Genomic DNA, 19,166 nt, shown 5'->3' on the forward strand with positions numbered 1-19,166 from the left:
CTGTACCTTGAAAACTGGAGCTAATATCAATTTTTTGTGTTTAGCGAGATAAAATTCTTCAGAAATAGCTGTTTTTGAGCAGGATGAATTTTTGTTGTTGGGCAGTGTAATTTGCTCGGACGATTACAAGAATCTATTCTTCTAGGAAAAATTTTCGCCAAAACCGAAGTCAAGACGATCACACAATTAAATGCTACAGACACAAATATCATAACAAAATTTAATACTCGATAAACATTAAATATTGACACACTGTCTAGAGTAAGCAATATTCTATTCATTAGATGGGAAAGCATTTTAAATTTTATCACAGTTTTGGCAACAAACAGAACAAAAACTTAAATATTCTACATGTGCCAAATAGTCTGACAATTAAAAGTTGAGTGAATTAACTCAAGAACTGGTAAAATAGAATTGCTGAGTGTGTATGTATTCTTTTATGGAACATGAAATAAGAAATGTTACGACTTGAACATTATTAACCATTATTAAAATTATTTTCTTTTTAGTTTGCTAATTCCGAAGTTTAACTATCCCGGAATTAGCGCAACAAAGACAGTAAAAAAGACTTTTTGTTCTGCAACTTGATTTTAAATCCTAAAAACTCTTAAATACGTTGTTTCATATGTTTTACATCAAAACTGTTCTGTATAAAATCTACGTTGTTTTTTTTCGCTTTATTATGTTTACGAATAGTTAAAAAAAGGTTGAACTTTGTCTAAAAGCTTATATTTTAAACAAAATCATTAAAAAATTTTCAACTTCTGTTTTTACTTCACTAGTAGTAAAATTCTCCTATACGTGTTTTGTTGAGCAATCGCGATTGCTTATTGTTCGCACTTGACCGCGTTTGAAGTTTGGTTCCTTTTTCAGCTTGAACCAGGGGCCTCTGCAGCACCACCACCCACCAGCCTCTGCAGGCGTGGCTCCTCTGGTTCTGAGCACTGTCCCCCGGAATCCGCTTCTCCTGGGCAGTGGTGTCCATGTCCTACACACATACGCGCGCGCTTTTACACACATACGCACACGCCTACGTGCATACACACAAGCCTACACATACACAAGTATACACACGTAACCTGTCAGGAGGAGGGTCAGGCTTGGGGGGACAGGAGCTGTTTCTAAGGAAAATAACCCCAATGAGTAAGGTCCTGTCGCAACTCGTGATTGCGAAATCACATAATTTAAAGTCAAAATTTTAGAACTCAAATTATTTATTTATATTTTTATTGCTTCATTCTCTTTTTCTTGGCATACGCACCCCGACGACACGCAATCGTTCGCAAATTTTCAACGTTCAGTGCGATTCATCTTAAAAACAGATGTCGTCTCACGATTCGTCGCCTATCCAAGAATTATTGAAAGTCGGCTCATTAGATTGCTGATATCTTTTTAAATTTTCAAAATATTGAACTGGAATTTTGCTATAAGTTGAGGGATCTACTTCGGTTTTAAATTATGAAGGTTATAAATTGCTATCTTTCGCGCATGCGCAGTGAAAGTTCAATGGTATAAGCGTTCACATTTCATGAAGTTTTCAATATTTTAATTTCAAATTTTAGTATTATACTGTCGTGGTATTATACTGTTTAATATTATACTGTCCATTCGGCCGCGAACATATGGAAGAACACTTAAATATTAAATAAAATTCTTTTTATTTACAACTTAAAATATAAACGCCGCACATGCCGCTACCGGCAGATATGCAAGTGGGAGACAGAACTTGTAAATAAGCGACTCACTTTAAGAAATAAATTTGTTGCTGTTGCCACGCACTCAATGGCTAAACTTTTGAGTTAAAAGTCAAAATATTTGCAAATTCGACTAGAATAAGCAAAAATATAAGAGTCCTCCGCAATGCTTTTTCATACTTTCAAATATTCTAAAAGTTTGGTAAGCTGTGACGGAAAACTCTGAGTGTTATGAGTCAAAAACCTTCAAATAAAATTTTTAATTTTGAAAGAAATGCTTATATATTCGTGAATACAGGTGATACTTTCATGAAAATATAAAAATAAAGTCTGCATAGTTCGTAAACTTATTTCTGAAATTTATAGCTTATTCCCAGGTATTTACGATGAAAGATGATCAAAAATCTTTTGTTGCTTTCTCAATTTTTCACTAAATACATGGGTGATTTACTTTTTTACAAAAATGATAGTAGAGCATACTTTTTATGTGACAGAAGTTACAGAACAGTTGGTCTCTTCTTTCTCGAGAAATCCGTAAAAATGTGAATTTTTGAAAGTGTCCTAATACTTTTGGTGCTATAGTGTATACCAAGAATCATGTCGTTTCACTGGTCTTTAAAGAAAACTAAATACGGTTTTGAATTTTTGAAACAATTGATAAAATTCTACACACAAAACACATAATTTCAAGAATCAATTTTTTTCATATTGTTGAAATTGCTTTTGTTTATCATCTGATTTCATCGGTTTTATTTCTTTCTTGAAATTGCTCTTTAAGAACAAAAAAATTGCGTACTATACGTACATATGTACATTATCGAGTTTATACTTATTTATACGTTAAATTAAATAAATAAATAATAATAACAGCAAACGACTTTTTTTTTCCAATAATGCTAATGGGGTACAATCTTTTTTAGCAATTAAAAGAAGATTAAAGTCTTAAAACGTGTTTGCTAATGTGTAATCGTACTAGTTAAAATTACCTTTTAAATATTTGCATCTTTTTATGTTTGCTATTTCCAGTTCTGGAGTTTTACTCACTTAACATTAATAAAATATTCTTTGTAATAGACTGAATTCCCGTTTGCAGAGGTGGAATTGTACAAACTAAATTCGGTGTTGTAGATATCAAAAACCTTTTCGTCATGTATCCTTTTTTATTTTTGTATTACACCAATAAAAAAATAGAAGTTCGCAATCTTAGATCGATTCTATAATTTTGCTTTCTTTTCTTTTTCTATCTGGAAACTCATTAGAAGCTATGTCCAAAAAGTCAAAGATTACACAACTTTTCTTCTTGTTGTTTACTGATCTGTTTATTAAATTCAAGTATCGAACACAAAAGATTTTATTCAATTGATATTCATAAAATATTTCTGGTGGAAACTTAAATTTTATTCCAGAAAAAGAAGCGAAGAGTCCGTAACTTCTAAAGGCAAATTGAAAACATAACAGCTCTTACAATTAAGAAAACTTGCAGCTTGAAAAATGCATGATAAAGTTTGATTTAATGTATCAAATATTGTCCTCTTTTACATTGTACCAAGCACTGAATGGACCAATTACTGGGGTGAATCATGATATACAGGGTGATTCAAAAGCTATGGTTGGGTTTCGTAAGGCTATATCCATTAAGAGAATATTAAACCTACACTGCTGTGGGGAAGTAAAGAGCAGTAACTGCAAATATTTCATTTATTTTTTTGCATTTTTGTCATGTATTATACGTTGACTTCGTTGTACAAGCTTGCTTCTTTGGTGTCCGCTGAAAAAAAAAAGGTGAGGGGGGGGGGGACGTCTAATTCCAGCATTTCTCTGTTGTTAGTATTGAATTCAAAACGCATTTCTTCAAATATGTCGAAAATTCGCTTCTGTAGATACTGCCGTTTACCTGCCCACAGCAGTACAGCTCTCTGGTGGAGCTTGAATGAAAGGGTGAGATGTTAAGCGCTATTTGACTGCCGCTAGGTGTCTTTTCATGTTCTCGCATGGGTCTCACTTGTTGGCTATTATTCAGTTAGCCAAAATGGCGATCAAGGAGAGGTGATTAGCACTTTATGATTGAACCTCCCTAGGTCACCAGATCTTATACCATGGGATTGTTGCCTGTGAGAATATGTAAAGGCTACTGCGTTTTAACTCCCACCCCCTGGTTACGCTGCTAATCCGAACGAACTGAAAAATTGGGTCTTTGTATCAATAGCTTCTGTGACTGCGTACATGCTACTAAACGTATGGCAGGAGTTCTGATTACAGGTGGGATATCGTTCAGGTGTCAGGAGGAGAGCACATAAAACACCTTTAGAATGGTTTAGGTAAGTAAAAAACATTTCTTTTGTTACATATGTTTGTCATGGAACATTACGCCATTTTAAAACCCCATCATTCTCTTTAAATCACCCAGTATTTTGGTGTGTATACTTTCGAAAATATATTTTGAAATCTAGCATGTTCTCTCCTTGATTGAACAGATGGATTGACTGAACAGAAGGCCGTGACAAAAGAGTTATTTGATTGAACTTGGCCTGAATCGGAGTACAGTCTCAAAATCCAAGATACGACGGTATTAATAGCTCTAGTTGAAGAAGAGTGAAACACATTCTGCAGCAATGCTGCCTAACTGTCACTCGAGTCATCGTAAGTCGAATGCACCCAATCGCTGATGCGTTGTTCCCTGGATTCCCTCTGTCCACTGTTTGATTCGACGTTCAAATTCGACAGCATCTCGCCAAGGTGTTCCGCGTGACGATAGTTGGACGCTTCTAGTACGTCAGATTTGCTGATTGTTGTAGTTACTCGTGGGCTGCGGCAGATAAGCCATTTGTCTCCCAGATATTTGTAGACCTGAAAATAGAGATATGTTTATAATTTAAAAAAACAATAACTTTGGTGTTACTAACTCACAGCATATCATCTATGAAGGGCAGGTGCACCCCGGCAGCACTCATCGTTACAGTTCAAAATTTTAAATGGTAATGAAGTAAAATAAATTAAATTATGAAATGTATCTTAATTTAATATAACGTTCTTGAAGTAACCATTTTTAGGGTCCGGCACATTAACCTAACGTCCGGGGTGCCCCGAACTTAAATTTTTGGAAGAGGAAATTTTGTCAAATGATAAAATACTGGTATGCATACCTAAGTGCATCAAAAGAAACGTTCGGGCATTAAAAGACTGCAATTATATCTTCAAATTTACCAAATCGTTAGACGAACTTTGCCGAATGAGGAATTTTTCGGAATAAGAGCCCAATAACGTTCAACAGGGCTTAGTAGAGGAATATTAGGAGGGTTGGATTTTTTTTTTCTTATCAACCAATGGGGTGTTTCCAAAATTTTAAAAGTATTTTTTTCGGAAAGAGCATGCTTAAAAACATAGAATCTGACTATTTTTTAAATAATTTCTTTAAGTTTAATATTTTTAAAAAAATACTTAAATCCGTGCTCTTTCATCGTTTAACGCTTCTGCCGATGACATCACAAATGATGAAATGCCATTCACGGTCCAAAATATTTAATTCTCATCTTTACTCACGTGCATTGAAAACGATATGGTTGATAGCAAGCGTAGAGCGCAATTTTAATTCGCTGCTTGATTATCATAACGTGGAAACGTAGTAGAAAGATGCGGCAAAGTGCATCATTTGTGACGTCATCAAGACCACGCCTTGTTTTAAAAGTCGCACATTTTAAAAAATTAATTTAAAAAAAAAAACTGTTGGGAATATGAAAGTATTTTCTGGGTCCATGTTATTTTTTTTTTGCTCATTCTATCCATTTCAATGACTAAAAGTAGAACTTTTGACTGGAAAAAACCACCCCATTCAACAAAAATCAGTCTCTTGCGAATTTTGAGCAGTAATGTGAAGGGACTAAATCAGGTCAGAAGCGTACACAACTTTTGTGTTTTTGTAAGAATGGCAAAAGATGTTTCTTTAGGCACTCATTTACATACACAGTAGAATTTATTTTGCATTCAAGGAGGAAAGTCGAGCTCACATCATCGTCATATTGGCGAAATGCCTACCAGACAAGGAATTGGAGGCCGAATTTTTCAATGGAAACACTTTTTTCGAACTCTGAAAGATCATTCTCACGGTCATTACTGAAATACAGTAGAACTCCAATGGGGTTGCTTCCTACAGTCAAAAGTAGTACTTTTTGTCACTGAAATTGATAGAATAAGCAAAAACAATAACATGGACTCAGAAAATACTTTCATTTTCCCAACAGTTATTTTTTGATTATTTTTTTAAATGTCCGATTCTTCAAACAAGGCATGGTCTTTATTACGTCACAAATGATGCACTATGGCGCATCTTTTTACCGCATTTCCACGTTATAATAATCAAGAAGCGAATTACAATTGAGCTCTTGCTATCAACCATATCGTTGCCAATACACGTGAGCAAAGATGCGAATTAAATATTTTGAACCGTGAATCACTGAATGGCATTCATCATTTGTGATGTCATCGGCAGAAGCGTTAAACGATAAAAGAGCACCGACTTGAGTAATTTTTTAAAAATATTAAACTTAAAGAAATTAATTAAAAAATGGTCAGATTCTATGTTTTTAAGCATGCTCTTTCAGAAAAAAAAAATACTTTTAAAATTTTGGAAACGACCCCATCATCCGAATCAATTGGGATCAAATTTAATTGGATTTTTCTGAAATGAGGGTCTATTTTAATTCATTATGTTAAAAATGATGGAGAAAACTTTTTTTTAAAGAAAACAAGCTTTTAATTAATTAAATGAAAGGCAACACTTTTGCAGATTACACGTACTTGAAAGTGCACATTAAAAGTGCATAATAGAACCGCCCCGCCCTATGAGACGGTGACTCATCATTCCAATAATATTCGCTCTTGCGCCTCTACATTTCTTGCGAATAGAAGGACAACAGCTAACGGTAGACAGAATCATTATTTAGCGAATCCCACACTCTACAAAAATTCCGAAACGTTACTGATTATTTCTGTGGAACGTTTTGGGATTTCAGAGGTTTTCACCAATTTCCCCGTAAAATCAAGTATTTTCGCAAAAAAGTTTCCTGAATTGCTAAAATGTGCACGAATGCAGACTTTTCACTCGTGTGTAAAATAGTTTTTGCTACCAATTTACAAATTGATTGAGCGTGTTTATTAAGAGTATCGGCTTTAGCTTGATCACGGTCCGTTCGGATTGGGAGCTCTCCCAATGAGAGCAAATAAGGTACTGGATAGCTGCAGCTTTACTAGCTTAGTAGGAATTGCTAGCAAGGAATGTAATTGGTTCTTGCATGCAATTCTAACGTAGCTTTGGCCATGTTTGCTCTAATGCTTCTGGAGTTTTCTTGGTAAATCAAGAAGGTTCTAATCAATTACGCTAAACCTACTTAAGTGTTCTAGAAGGTTCCTGAGACATGACTGGCTTTAACAGGGGATATTTCCTAATATTTTAGAAAGTTTCAAGGATAATTTCAGGAAGGTTACTGACTTTTATCGGAAAACATTCCTGGTTTTCGCAAGATAGGTTACTGACTGAAACTGGACACATCAGCTGCCTATTATTTTCCAGGAAAGTTTTTGAATCGTTTTTACAGTGCAGTACGTTTCCTTTTAATTTTTTTCTGACTGAAATATTGAAAGCGACTCGGATAATCAGAGATTCGAAGAGTTGGAGTCCAGATAATTGGAGTTCTACTGTACTAAGCTTCATTCGAGGGCTCTATCATGTCAAACTCACCTCGGTGATACGCACAAGGACCCTCGGAGAGTGATGTATTTTCCAGCAATTGTGGAAAAATCATATTTGCTACCAAATTGAAAGATCTTTCGTTATTTTCCAACTGTACACGCAAAATTTTGGTTCATACTTGTTCACGTTTCGATGTTAATTTAATCATAAATATTTCCTAGCCAAAGAATAATAATACAAACTAATTAATCAAAATTCAATGTTTTGATTTATGTACAGACACTTAAAGATTTAAAAAAAAAGAAACAAATCAAATGGTTTTCTGAAACTTTCTGGGACAACCCTGTCAACAAAAGCATCAATCAAAAACCAACATCAACCAAAACTCCTGTCTGACAATCAGACAGGATCTATTAGTAAAAAATAGAATCACATTAACAATAGATTCAATTCATAATTGTTTTCTGAAACTCTGTGAGACCACCCTGTCAATCAAAACATCAATCAAAAATCCTGTCTGAACTCAGACAGGATTTATTAATAAAAGATACAATCACATTAATAAAAGATAAAACTCATTTTTGTTTTCTGAAACTTTTTGGGATCATCTTGATGTCAGTCAAAACAACATTCAAAAATCCTGTCTGAAATCAGAGACAGGGTTCATTGATAAAAGATATAATCACATTAATAAAAGATAAAACTCATAGTTGTTTTTTGAATCTCGCTCTCGGAGACCACCCTGTCAATCAAAAATTCGGTCTGACCCACATCAATCAAAAATCCCGTAACAGCTGAAGTTCCCGCATTACCTCTTTGATTTCGTATCGTTTGGATGGCTTGGGATCCATGAGTCTCCGGAAGAGGCGATGTAACCTGGGAGTGAAGCGGCGGAAATCTTTCGGTGTCCTTGTTATCTTCCGTTTCTGCCACTGAACGAACTCGGAGAACTTCGGGTCCGTGATATCGGCTTTATCCCATGGAAACCGGGCCAGCAATCCGGCGAAGACGAACATACCCATCTGCCAGACATCGGATCCGATTTCGACTGTGTACCTGCATAAAATGAGACGTTACTGAGAGCTATTGGACTTGACAAACTGATTTAATAAGCAGGAACAAAGTGAACTGTAACTGAGGCAGTGAGAAACAAAGGGGTGTAAGTGGATGTAAATTTGGAAGTAAACAATACAAACGGTAGGTAATTTTTTCCTCTGTCTTGAGGCAAGAGAGCTTGTCCACCTCTGGCAAATTGAGCTCCGCTGGTCGGCCGAGCAAACGTTCCCATTTCTTGAAACAGGGGTGAGGAAAAACGGGCTGAAGGTCAAAAGGCTTAATGGCAATCTAACTCTACGCCTAACAGTTCCTCTTCTTACTGATTGCTCTCCCTTGAAAGAAATGGACTTGCTCAAGGTCATAGTTCAACTTTTCGGAGGTGGACAGTACTAGTAGAACTAGTAGGTGCTGCTATACAGCATTACTTAGAAACTCTTTTCAATAAAAGTCTCCCTAGGACCTTAAGTTTAAACGCATTTTGCTCAAAACTTGGACATGTCTACTTGCATCTCTTTGCTTTTGACGGCCTCGATCTAAAAATCGCTGTTCATATTTGCTAGATGAGTGTTTCTCTTACTATAGGGTATGTATCACTGGTGGGTCAATAACCAATAATGAGTGGGTCATGGCACTCGAATGTTTTGCTTCGTTTTATTGCTGGAGCAGTTTTTTTATAACTTACTGTGGGATTTAGGTAGCCCGGTAAAACGAATGATTAAGAAAAATGCCTGATATTCAAATTAACTTGAAATAAGAAAAATTAAAGTATAAAAAATCGGCTTGATATTGAATTTACGTGTAACTCTCAGGTTAATATGTTGTCAAAGCTCACTTCTAAGTACTCAAAATTGTTGGTGTGGGTAAATGCTTCATTTATGTATTTAAGGTCAGGGAAGAATCCATAATGTGTAAGCGGGAAAGATTGAACAGCAGTCTCTTCCAAATTTACGATCATGTTATTTTTGGGGCACCTAATTGATAGTATGCTAAGATAACGATTTATTCTATGTTTTATAGTTGGTTGAACCTTTTTCTTCGGGGCTTCAGTGATGATGACAAGGTCATCAGCGAATAGCAGACAATGGTCATCGTCTATAGACTTTAAGGCGGGAATTAAATCATTAATATCCACATTAAATAATGCACATCTGCTACTTGCCCCTGGAGGCAATTATTTTGCAAATTACAAAATCTTGAGCGTTCATCTCCACACCAGACCCTGCAAAAACGTTGGCCAGTAAATGATTTTATCCACTTAAGCATTATAATTCGGCGTCACCCAAAGTAACCTTTAATTTACTTCAATTTTGAAAAAACGTGTTGGGAAGGGAACCACAATCCTCTTTTTCTTTAACGAAAATAAAATTGTCAAAAATTACGAGTTTTGAGACGAATCATAAAAATTTATCCGAAGATGGACCTTGAAACAATTCCGCCGATCAGCTCTAACAATACCAAAGATCTTCTAAAACTACCTTTGTAAGATTTAAATTTTGGAAATTTTCCAAAGTAGGTTAACCCACCCAAATCTTTCCTCTGATGTTACCTTTGATCTTGGAATCTTTCTTTCCAACAAAGCAATAAATTGTAAACAACGAATTTCTCTTTATTAAACTTATCTTACGTTTTATAAATTCATTAAAAAAAACTAATACTAAATACAGGAGCACGAAGTAAGATGAGTAAGGGTGGTAGTTTCAAGTCTTTGCCCCGCCAACGAAAAATCAAAAATGCGGCTCTGGGGGCCGTGTGGTGGCAATCAAAAACGAACACATTGTTGCGCGCATGCTTGATAACCCTTAAAGGGAATTCTGGCTACACCCATGGTCAGAATATTTAAGTTTTTAAGTCTTTCAGCACCAGGCACGTACGTGACCGTACTTCACGCTATAATCTGCCCTTGTATGGGCCACATGAAAGAGTTTTTTTTTTTTTTTTTTTTTTTTTCACAACAGGTAAACTGATTTGCACTATGGTACTAAATTAGAAGATGTCAGTAAACATTTTATAAAGACAAAAATTTATTTCCAAAGCTCGAGTGGGCACATATTTCCAGTTATATAACAGCGTGAAGTACGACATGTACGTTCCTGGTGCTGAAGAGATTGAGAAAGCACTTACCCTTCTAAGTGCACAGCTTCCCAGATTTCTGGTGGACAAGTGGGCAAGGATCTCGTCCTCTTCTTTACTAATGTGTCCGTCCTTCTAGTCAGGCCAAAATCTGTGAGTTTTACCCTGGAGAAATCTTCTGAGAACACTAGTACGTTTTCCGCTCTCATATCACGATGAACTAGACCTTTACTGTGCATAAACTCCAGAGCTGAAGTGATTTGTCTGATGACTATTTTCAGGTCCTGTTCCTCCATGCCTCCCGTCCGTTCGATGACTTGCCACAAGTCCCCAAAGGGAGCCACTTCTTGGGCAAAAATATAGTGTTCTACGGTTTCGAACGCGACGTCGTAAGTGTCTAGCACGTTGTTGTGAGGGGAGAGGAAATAACTGTAGTGGAACTCGATGAGGAAGTCCTTGATGGGTGTGGTGGCTTTGGGGACGGCTTTCAGCGCCACCTGAGAGTCAGTGTCCCGATGGACCGCCAACATGACTTTGCCGTAGTCACCTGATCCGATTTCTCGGATCACATCGTACTGTTCTGCCACTTCTATGAGAGGCAACTGCACCTCACGAATTTTGTGAATGCTACAGAGACGCTTGGAAGCACTCATACTGTGGCCTTTGATTGTCTTTAGCACGGCAGGAAGGAATTACTTGAATGCCATGATTGAGTTTAACTCTGAAAAAGAAAATAGAACTAATTAATAACACCTTTTTGGAGCTGAGAAATTGCAAACAAGATGGTATTAGCGTATAATCATCAAAGATCTTGGGATTCATCGATTCAAAACATTACATTGTTAAATCTCAATTCGTAGTGAATTTAAACTTGGGTGTTGTTGCTACTTTACGAAGCTTGTTTACGAATTACATTAAAACTTGAATTTAAATGCTCCATTATTTATCACCGATCTCGCGAAGCAATCACGTTATCATAACACCGCTCATTTTCTTGCTAATGCATCCCAATATGGCTTCAATTTTATCTTCTTTTTACCATAGGCGTATCATCTATTAAAAGTATCCGAACTCTAAATGTATATAGCTAATAATGTTTTGATACCTTTTACAGGAGTGAAATCCATTTTGGAAGAGTGAAATATATGAAAACATTAAATACCATATACTAATCAATTCCATAAGGAAAACCGTTTTCTCTAAGGAATATGGCAGGGAAATATGAGATGCGTAATTTTCAGCATTTAAAAATTTTCCTTGTACAGTGCTTAACACTGCAATTGGAGAACCCAGGAAACGTATGTTTCAGAAAACGTTCTGAAACAGTTTTAAGATAATGAGGTTGTTTCCTTCAGTCAGAAGTACTACTTTTACCACTAAAATTGATAAAATAAGCAAAAAAAAAAAAAAAAAAAGGAACCAGAAAATACTTTTATTTTCCCAACATTTAATTTTTAATTATTTTTTCAAAATGTCAGATTCTTAAAACAAAATGTTTCATCGTGTGACGTCACAAGGGATGAAAACCATATTGAATTGGATCGTGCGGTTGTCTTTTCTGGCAATATATTGCCTTTTGGCGATTTTTCACTGCGAGTTAGTCAAATAAAATATTCATTTAACAAAATTTGGCAATGTCCTGAAACTTTATTCCGAAAACCCTAGCGACCTGCTCACTTCTGACGTCAGCAGAGAAAATGAAAACAACGTCCGAACTTCTTTTGAGATAATTTTTTTATGAGAAAAAATAGGTCTAAATTACTAAAAAAAAAAAGCAACTCATGTCATGCTTATTCAGAAAAAAATATTTTTGTAAAATGGGAAACAACCGAAATGTTTTAACTTTATTTTAATTCCATTTCGTTAACTTCCAGTTACTCAAAACCTTTTTGAAATACTTACTTTTAATTAAAATTGCATCAAAAACGTTATGAAGAGTGCATCTTACGCTATTGAGATCTTTATATTGTCCGCTACAATGCTTTTGTCTGTTTCTATCTCAATTTTATTTTATTCTTTTTTATTTGCAGCTCTTTGTTTTTCTTAAACCTTAAAGTTCTTAGTATCTCATATTCAGTTTTAGAGTGACACGTCACTCTAAAATTTAACACATTGTCATTCTGAAAGACAGTACATTGTCACTAAATTGAACATAGAAACAGTTTCATTCAAATGTACACAACTTTACTCTCATAAAACTGCGTTTTTGGGAACTTTTTTTTCTTGTACTTTTTATTATTAAACAGCTCAAACTTTTACCTGTGTTAAAGTCATTTTTTCCTAATAGTGTTCGTGCATAAATATTTCAGTTAAATTGAACAAGGTATAGAAAATTGTTTTTCTAAATTTAAGTCACTGTGTAGTATAATAGTATTTCTATTTTAGACGTCTAAAATTACCCTAAGAATTTCTTTTCAAAAAGAAAAAAAAAAGATTTTAAATCACCTTACCGGGAGTTTTTTTTTTTTTTGCCATTTTCCATTATTTTATTTTAATCCTAAAGTCTCTTATTGTATTCATTCATTTATTCCGTGCGTTTGTAGCTCAGTTGGGGATATTTATTATGCATGCAATAGTTTTTTATTAATTCACTTTTGTTTCTGTAATTATGATTTTAATTTTTTTTTATTTTATTAAACTAATTTGTTTTATTTAATTAATTAATTTCACATTCTACTCTAATTACCCATTTTCCCTCTATGCTTTTGCTCACACATTCAGTTTTTTGTGAAATGAAAATTCCAATCTTTGTTTATCATTTTTTATTTTGTATATTTTTTTTCTCTCTCTCTCATTCGTCAATCTATTTTGGTTCAGTCGTCTCTTTTTTTTTTTTTTCATTTATTAATTCAAAGCACATCCGATACTTAAACATAACGTTTTAGTTTCATTAATTATCTTTATTGTTTCTTTGTTTCTTACTTTCTGTTTTGGTTTAAATGATTTGTTTTCTTGATATTTCTTTATATCAATGCTTGCTGCTCGTTTAGTTTCGTTTCTGTATTCTCGTTAAAAATATATAGGTCTTCTTCTTTCATTAATAGCAAATTTTTTTTTATGAAGAAATCGTACTTTTAGTTGCTGAATCACAGATTTATTTCATAACTAAATCAACTCAATAAAATCGAAAATAAATATGGTAATAGACGTATAAAGATAGAGATTTGAAAATTGTCTGTCGGTCAGTGTGTTTCCTCAAGAAATTAAGTAAACAGTACGATTCAAAAAAAGAGAGAGAATCTTTGTTCCTAAACTCTTAACCAAAAATCCAGATTTCAATACTTCATTTTTTTATTCAAATAATTTGTTGTTTGTATTTCAAACAGTTTAAAAGAACTTAACATTAAACTTTACGAAGAAGTTTTAATCCAATTTATATCTTACTCTAACTGGCGGATGTACTTTGGACAAACTTAAGTTCTGCATTAAAATTCTTTCCAATTATGTGTCACGTTCGGCAGTGTCCCTGTCCAAAAGCGGGCAAGAGGAAACGCAGCACCAAAGAGGGTGCAGTTGACTTCTGGAATGGGGTTGTTTCCTTCAGTCAAAAGTACTACTTTTAGTCACTGAAATTGATTGAACGAGCAAAAAAAAAAAAAAAAAAAAAAAAAACATAGAGCAAGTAAAACCTTTTATTTTCAAAATATTTATTTTTTAATTTTTTTTGTCCAATTTTTCAAACAAGGTGTGGTCTTTATGACGTCACAAGTGATGTACTTTGGCGCACTGAATGTTTCCGTTTGCTGTCTACTGCGTTTCCAGGTTATGATAATTCAGAAGCGAATTTAATATTGCGCTCTACGCTTGCTATCAAACATATCGTTGCCAATACATATGAGTAAAGAAGCGAATTAAATATTGAGCTTTGCGCTAATGGCATTTCATCAATTTTGATGTCATGTGCATAAGCGTAGAAAATGAAAGCGCATCGATTAAAATAATGTTTCAAAAATATTAAATTTTGTCAAATTATTTTAAAAGTAGTCCTATGTTTTTAAGCATGCTCTCTCGGAAAAAATACTTTTAAAATTTCGAAAACGACCCCATTGTACGAGAGAGAAAAAGAGAGTGCATCTTTGGAGAAAACTTGGATACCGGGTCCGGGCCGGAAGTTCTTTTTCTTCTCGCGAAGAGCGAGGCAGAGTTTCCCAGGTTAAGGACAGGGCCAGGTAGGTTCTTTCATTAACTCATCATTCACTACTTCATCAGTTCTACCAACTCTGTTAAGTACAAAAACTGCATTTTTGAACTGATCATTTCAAAGCTGTTTTTGAGAAAAAAATTTTTATTATTAGACTCTACAGAAGACATTTGAACTTTTTTTTTCTCTAAAAAAATCTCCATTGATAATGTTATTGGATGGTTGATTGGACGGTTTGATTTCAGCAAGTTTACAGTGCTTTATTTTCCCTGTAAAATAGCAAATTGCAAACGATTGTTTTTTTTTTTTTAATCGCCCGTCAAGGTATGACGGGCAAAAATTGTTTTTACATTTGAACGAAACAATTGCCTGTTTGGTAATATTTTAATAGTTGAAAATTTTACCTTTCCTCCAGTGGATTAACCCTAAACTCCAGTAGATAGCGTTCATTGTTGACCACTTTTTCGTTTCTTCATTCTCCTAAAATGAGTCTTACCAGTAAAACAGTTCAGTTACCGGATCGAGTTCAGCCTTGTCAAAATAAAGCATTTCCCTGCATGTCAAACATTGCCGAAAGATATTATCAAATTATCATGCCGTGACGCGAATTTAATTGTTGGTGACGTCAGAAGCGTTACTCATCAGTGAATTCGTTATCTTAATATATAAAAATCAATGTCCTGAGATAACATATATTTATATATATCAACGCACAGCCGAAACCGCTGAAGCTTCAGACTTGAAATTTGGCAGGCATGTCCACATGATTACAAAAGCAACCACTAAGAAAGGATTTTTCGAAATCTCAATTAGTTCGGGAGAAATTAATTAAAATCCCTTAATTTCTGAGAAATTAAAAACCTGTCATTGAAATTCAAATCTCTTATTTTCGAAGGCTTTCCTCCATTCAAATCATTATTCAGTACTTCATCTCAACTTTTGGTCGATAGCAAACTATAAATTTGATATTGTTTTTGTTTCTCACGTGATTCTTCGAGGCTTTTCTCAAGTCAAATCATAATGTTCCTGTCTTTTGCTTTTATTTTTTTCAAAACTAGAAACGAAGTTTTTAAGAACATCATCACAGGCGGACTATCCTTTTGAATTTAGAAGAGTGCAGTTTCATGTTAAAGTTTGCTTTGCAATAACCATTAATAAGTCACAAGGACAGACATTAAAAGTAGCAGTGATCGATTTAAGAGAAGACTTTTTTTCACACAACCAATGTTATGTAGCTTGCTCCAAAGCCAGTTCACCAAGCAGTTTAATAATTTTAGCACCAGAAAAAAAATAATAAAATGTTGTATACAAAGAAGTTCTAGCTTAAACATAGGTATAACAATAAAATGTGGATGACCTCTGTTTGCAAAGATAATCAATTCTTTAAAAGGATCGTTAATAACAGTTAAAGTTCGGTTAAGGACAAGGGCATATATATATAAGGATTCCAGGGTCCCCGGGATACTCCCCAAATTAGAAAAAGTTATATGTAATAAGTAATTATTAAATGGGATTTTCGAAACTAGGTGCACCAAGCACTGTTAACCCCTGCTAATTCCATTACCCGAGCAATGCCGGGTACGGGAATGCTAGTTATATATATGTTTAATTTTCATTATTTAAAATGATTACTATTATCCTAAAAAGTGAGGGGGAGAGGGGTGCGGGAGTTTTCAGAATTCTTTTAGCCAGCCAACATTATATGATACACAATCGATGAAAAAAATATCGTAATTGTAAGATTAACTTAAAGTTGTTACTGCAATCTTATTTAAAAATAGTTTAACATAAATGCATTCTTATCTTCAACGCGCAGTGTTAATGCCTATATTTTAATTACCTAAAAAATCCTTTCAAATGCTCATAGCAAAGATAGTGATTTAACAAACCAATAAAAAATATAATTATTTTACAAAAATATTAGTCTGAAACATTGTTTTATTCTTAAATTCACAAATTGTATTAAAATATGAATATTGAGAGAGATTGAGATGTCAACAGGGTCAACGAGAGGCCATGTCAGCGTAGTCATAAACTAGGAGCCCGGCCTGTGAGAGTTTAGAGTCCAAATTTTATAAGTTTTATTTGGAGGTGGCCCCGGCAATCACAGTGAATGGGGACCGCCTTGATTATCGGCTGCCCTGTATATGTAGTTTTTATTAAAGTTAAAAATATTCGAATTGTATTATTTGTATGTATTTTAGAGTAATCATTAGAGTTTAAAATAAAGAAAAAAGTAACACAAAATAAATTAAATGCTGTAAAATGTAAAACAAATATCCCTGAAATAGAAAAAATGCATACAAAATCTAAAAAAGGGGGAAAGGAGAATATGTATATGTCATCGAAATCAGACAATTTGCTTTTTTCCTTCAACATGATTAGTGCCACCCCTCAAAATAAAAAACGCTTATCTATTTAACTTATCCAACATGAGTTGAATTTTCAGGGTGTCGGAATAAAAAATGTCAACTAGTTACAAACAAGAAAAGTAAAAAGAAAAGTTTTCAACTCGTTTGTATTACAATAAATCTGATTAAATTATATTAAGGAATTACCTTAAATAGGTAGAATTCTGTGATTAATACATCAGATAGTGTCGCCAAATATGAGTTATTTTTAAAGACTACTGCTTAAGTTACTTTCTGAGTCATAATCATAGAATAAAGAAATTGCATACACTGTAACAAATTTCGGAAACGTTTCTAGATATATCGGAAACGTCTCAGAAATAGTAAGAATCCTTCATCCAATAGCGAACTCCTCATTATTCAGAAAGCTTTTTGTTATTTCAAGAAATCTAGAAGCGGAAGTGAGGCGCAATGCTTCGAAACGTATTTTATCCTTCCGGCGCCAGTGAGTCGAAAATAACGAGAGTTTAATTTTTTCCTTATCTATGGTAGCTGCAGTCAGCAACTGTTTAGCATTGGGATTGCTTGTTATTTCATGTCTAGAGAGTATTAAATTGTGTCGAAACTAATTTTACGCCTTTGCATTTTGGACTGTCCTTGATTTTTTAGACGATGTACGCAGCTATTAAGTTAGTTAATTGCTTCTTTACAATTTCCGGTGCGCCCATGATTACATATATATTGTGTGTTCAAGCGTGAATAGTTTCAACCCCCGTCTTTATACTTCATGAAACGAAACCCTTTGGATTACTTATCCAGTTGTAATGGAGGTACTTAGATTTTCTTCCGCTCATGTTCACTTGTAAGTATTAATGAATATTTTAAAACATGTTGTTATATACATTTATATTTTTGTTGATTTGCATTTGATGAGGCTCCAATTGTAACTGTTTTTGGGTTTATCGAATTAATTTAAAGTTATCCTACATACCTATGTGTGCAGTGTACTATCTGTTGTAACTAATTGAAACTGATTAATTACGCAAAAGAAATAAGATTTATATTTGAAAAGCAATCACAGAAAAGTTATTTCGAAATACTTGGATATACATACATTAGTTCAAAAAAAATCAATTGTTTAAATTCATTAAAAATATGGTAATGCAAATGTTTTCTAGTATTGTAGTATGCTTCACAAAAAATGTGCCAGTATTATTTATCCTTTTTTATTATAATTTATTCATTTATTTAAAAATATTTATACCATTAGAAAATTGCCCAGTTATCTATTAGTAAGCAACATAGTTATGCAATTAATTCATGTGCTTATTCATTTTCTTAAATGTGGTTGACAATAAAAAATTCCTTGACATTAGTTGTTCGGTAAATAACATTTCCTTCGTGGATATACTAGTTTAATATAGGACAGTCAGGAGGAATGAGTCAGAGGCAAAAATGGAACAGCTGCATTTACAAGCCGAAATAAAAAGAAATATTATTTCATGTCATTGTTTTAAAAGTGGATCCTTTTTTAAATACAATGTTATTAATATACAATGTACATAAGGGGAGAAGACTAGGGGCGTTCACCACGCAGACTGTCATTGACATTTTCAGGGATTGCTTTTTTTTAAAGGGGGAGGGGGGGATCTCGTATATATGAAATGGAGTAATCATGCAATAGAATTCAATGTTTTAATAAATAAAATATGTAATGCATTTTGCGCACACTGTAAAAATAAAATCAGTAACCTATTTTGATTAAGTATTTATATTTGTGATGAACTGGAAAAGGGCAAGAACAGAAGAATCACCCCGAATGGTTCCAACAGGAGGACTTGGTGTCATATTTAAATTCACCAATTTCTCTGTTGGCACTTTTCGGTACACTTTGTTCGTCAGAGAAATAGACTTGACGCGAAGGGGAGGTAAGTTCTGTCAAATTTTATCCGAAAATAAAAGCTATCAAGTTTGATACAAGATATGTTTTTAAGTTCTGCATTAAAAATACAATATGTTGATAATTTTGTCTTGAAAATATTGAGAGAAAAACTGAAGTTTAAGATTGTTTAACAAACAATCCCACTTTTGAGAAAGTACCCCCCTCCCCTCCCCTGACGATTTTGTGGATAGGAATGAAACTACTATATTATTTCATAAATTTTCAA

The 19,166-nt window shown here is 34.0% G+C and overlaps 1 protein-coding gene across 1 annotated transcript in view; it reads right to left on the reverse strand.

Moving 5' to 3' along the window:
* Positions 1-206: 206 nt before the first annotated feature.
* LOC129226526 (serine/threonine-protein kinase meng-po-like) overlaps positions 207-19,166 on the reverse strand; it is a 136,304-nt gene continuing 117,344 nt past the window's right edge. The window contains exons 3-5 of the mRNA XM_054861135.1: positions 10,558-11,227; positions 8,193-8,436; positions 207-4,541 (exon numbers count right to left, since the gene is read on the reverse strand). Of these exons, the coding sequence (XP_054717110.1) occupies positions 4,314-4,541; positions 8,193-8,436; positions 10,558-11,159 (1,074 nt within the window). The 5' untranslated portion in view covers positions 11,160-11,227 and the 3' untranslated portion in view covers positions 207-4,313. The remainder of the gene's footprint in view (positions 4,542-8,192; positions 8,437-10,557; positions 11,228-19,166) is intronic.

The sequence above is a fragment of the Uloborus diversus genome, chromosome 7, assembly GCF_026930045.1.
Source record: "Uloborus diversus isolate 005 chromosome 7, Udiv.v.3.1, whole genome shotgun sequence".
Classification (NCBI taxonomy): Eukaryota; Metazoa; Arthropoda; class Arachnida; order Araneae; family Uloboridae; genus Uloborus; species Uloborus diversus.